General features: G+C 37.7%; 1 protein-coding gene across 2 annotated transcripts; it reads right to left on the bottom strand.

Annotated features, from left to right (window-relative positions):
• Positions 1–1,214: 1,214 nt before the first annotated feature.
• On the bottom strand, positions 1,215–2,591 carry LOC6634046 (uncharacterized). 2 transcript variants are annotated; one of them, XM_015169788.3, is made up of 2 exons: positions 1,738–2,591; positions 1,215–1,649 (listed from the first exon to the last, which is right to left on the bottom strand). In XM_015169788.3, exons 1-2 carry the CDS (start codon positions 2,399–2,401, stop codon positions 1,357–1,359), a joined length of 957 nt encoding a protein of 318 aa, XP_015025274.1. In that variant the 5' UTR covers positions 2,402–2,591; the 3' UTR covers positions 1,215–1,356. The 2 variants fall into 2 exon arrangements, with proteins under 2 accessions (XP_015025274.1, XP_002057500.2); XM_002057464.4 differs by having other exon boundaries at positions 1,506–1,669.
• Between the last annotated feature and the right edge of the window lie 816 nt (positions 2,592–3,407).

A 3,407-nucleotide genomic window follows, 5' to 3' on the forward strand; every position in this document is an offset into this window, starting at 1 on the left:
ATTCACAAGACTAGTGTTATCGATAGGCAACTTACATTTGTTATCGATTTTTTTGTATTTTTTTTTGTATATGTTTATTGTATTGAATCAAAATAGCATTAACCTAGGTGGTATGTCGCCAAGTCTGGTTGGGTTCTCAGGCTTTATCGTGGACGAAAATCAAAGGCGTCTTCTTTCAGTAAGGCTGCATCGTCACGTAGGTAGTCGGGGGCTCTGGGACGTCTCCTGTGTCGTGGTTGGAGGAGGTCCTTAAGGGATCTCCACTTGAGCCTTCTGACTACACACCTCCCAGCAAGGTCTCTTGCGAACCGGTTACAGTGTCGCCTCAAGCTTTCGTTGTATCGATTAGCGAATGCTTCGACTTGGCTGTCTATAGTCTCCATGTTGAGGTCTCTGTTATCTATTTTTATTATCAAGAGTTCCTTTTTCATATGTTAGTATATACATTAACGAAAGTTTTCGGTTGTTATCGATCACTAAATCTATAGTTTTACACCGGTGCAGGATCACTTAAGGATTGAAGGGAAAAAAATTATTTTACATTGAAATAAATATAATTAACATTAAAATAAATCAAATACACATAATCTTTTGATAAAAAGAGGGCATTAGAATCATTGTTAAATTGTTTTTATAGATTTAAATATTTCTGGAGTTATATTTACGTTGCTATTATTAATTATTATTTTAATTTTACATAGTTCACGATATTCTTTCGCATACCCTCCCATATTTATTTCATTCCAGACCGACAGAGAAAGCGTATTTCGTTTGTGTTCTATAGTTTCTCTATACTTGATTTTTGTTTACTTTTACTTTTTGGTAGAGAATTTCTGAAATTGTAAACGTAAAATTAAATGAGATTCGTCTCGTGGCGTTTATTTAATGCGCCTCGTTGGTTACTCCTATAAAAAAAATTCCCCAAGCTCTGCTTGCAACGAATCCGCAGAGGTGACATCGAGGTAAATTGTTATGGCAACATGCCTCTCCTCCCCCCAAATGTCACTGCTCGCCATATTATGCAATAAAGATTCGCGGTTGGGCATCAGAATAAGCGCGGAGCATTAAAGCCCGAATAGCTCAAACATCACATGGGTTATTAAATTTAATCACAAGTGTCTCAGCTAACAGCAACGAGATGGGAAGGGCAATGGGATTGGTGAGCGAGGCGAGGTGAGTAGGAAAATTGGTTGATACCAAATAGGAAAAATAAATTAAAACTGATAAATGATATAATTTAATTTAATAAAATATTTTTGGTAGCAATTTGGCTTGTTCGGTAAATTAAACATAAAATTTCAATCGACTTGTCGACAAAGGAATAACAACTTATATTGGGCTTTTGCATAAGGTTTTCTAATCGACTCCAAGTAGAAGCATGCGTCGTTCGGGATCCACCAGGAAACTCTCCCTCGTCCGATATGGTGAAACTGACTTTGGCGGCAATGCGTCCGCAATGGTTGGATTATGTCTTAAATGACAGTGGCATCTCTGGCATCGATTCGTTATGACCAATATATAATATGCAATTTGATGCAAGCGTCTAGATTCTGCTTCGTAACTGAAAAGTTCTCTCACGGATTCGACACCACGTCTCATAAATGTGTACGTCCTTAAGATATATTCGTTAATTCGACTGATCGGTACACCTATAATGATTTATCGTAGTCTGGCCAGTGTATACGGTGTTGGAAAAAAAAAACTGTTCGAAAATATCATTAAAAACGTAATACGCACTAGATATCATGTTGAGTATGATTGCGGCCAAACGTTGCAGGGAAGTTATGAAACCATTTATGCATGTCTGTAGATCAAGTCGTGTTATTCCTCGCATCAGTTCATAATAAAAGGGTGCCGTATTGCGCGACGCCTGTTGCTGGTATCCGTCATCGTCATCAGGCTCCGAGTTGTTAATGGGCGAGTCGCCGCTGGGCAATTTTTCCAGGACATCTGTGTTCTTATTGTGTGGCAACGTATAGGTTCTATATAGGAAACGCAAATAGGATGTCTCCATGCCGCGCTTCTGTGGCACAATTTCGGGGCTCAAACGTGTAAACGGAGTCTTATTGCGCAATACCACGGGCATTGCCACATTGGGACGTTTGCCACGATTGTAGGGCCGTGGCATATACTCTTCCAGATTCAGCGACCAATCAGACACCTGCCTCGGCGACATGTCGCCGCAACCGCCTCCGCCGCCGCCTTCGGGGGTGACGAAAAGCTGCTTGGAGGGTTTCACAGACGTTTTTCCACGCAGATCGGCATTGGTGGGCGATGCCACCATCAATTCAAGGATATTCGATGGAGTTGTCAACTCGTTTTGTACTGTATAAAACTTGAGCTTGTTATTTGAATTTACCATATGCTGATAGGTCAGTGTATTGAACACTGAAGACTTCATTTTGAGTTGGATTTAACAGAAAACAAAAAAAAAAAAGAAAGAAAATCAACCAAGATAAATATATATATGTGGTACATGCATAAAAAAAGTTAGAGATATAAAAACACAAACATTAAATTTTGACAGAAGCAGAATTCTAAACGCGATTAAAAAAAAATTAAAAAAAAATTTATTAAACAGTCCGATCGGTTTCAGGTTTGTGTTTGTTATGTGAGGTCCACGAAAATGTTTTACGTCAAACATAAAATTTCCCTTCAATGCCAACTAGATACTTTTGTGTGGGAATATTCAAAATTTTTCATTTATCTAGGGTATCTGGCTGTCGGCGCAAGCTCTACTGCCAACATATATTTTTTTCATTTCGATAGCCTTTGATCAACTTAAGTGCCACAATTACTTTGAGTGCTCTGGTATGGTTGATAGCCTTGCAGATACCCTGTCATTTAGGCAAAACACAAATAAAGCATGCAAAATAGAAAAACGAGAAAGTAAGGAAATATTCGTCACAGATTTAATACCCTTATAGACATTTTCCCTTAGCTGATTTGTGAAAATTGAGAGATTTGTGAGTTTAATGAAAATATGCCTACTATTCGTTGCATGTGCAGCTACATGATATAAGCTAATCTAAGCTGCTGACAGCCTGACAAAATTGAAATACCCTCTAAAAGAGTATAATATATATAATATACCTTATCCAGCTCAAAAAGTTCGCTGACATAATATGATATAGGGGGACGAATTTCTCATTCGCTTTGCATAAAGAAAACATTGAAGTGCAGCAAATGTTCGAGCATTTCAGTTTTCCTTTCTGTGTTATTTTGTTGTTTTTCGTATTTCAAATTGATAAATCGTTGAGATTTTCTTTATGAAGCGAATCCAAACAAACATAAAATGGGTGAGAAAAAGTTGCCAAACAAAAGTCAATATCAGCAGCCATAATAAAAACAAAAATCAGAAACAAAAAATTTTTTGTCATCTGTTTTTTTTTGCTTCTTGGCTGCGT

The sequence above is a fragment of the Drosophila virilis genome, chromosome 4 (assembly GCF_030788295.1).
Source record: "Drosophila virilis strain 15010-1051.87 chromosome 4, Dvir_AGI_RSII-ME, whole genome shotgun sequence".
In the NCBI taxonomy this organism is placed as follows: Eukaryota; Metazoa; Arthropoda; class Insecta; order Diptera; family Drosophilidae; genus Drosophila; species Drosophila virilis.

Bases quoted from the DNA above. Each gene is read 5' to 3' on its own strand.
- LOC6634046 (XM_015169788.3), bottom strand. From the start codon at position 2,401: ATGAAGTCTTCAGTGTTCAATACACTGACCTATCAGCATATGGTAAAT. The intron at 1,650-1,737 runs GTGCGTATTACG...AAATCATTATAG, and splicing joins CATACTCAACATGATATCTA to GTGTACCGATCAGTCGAATT.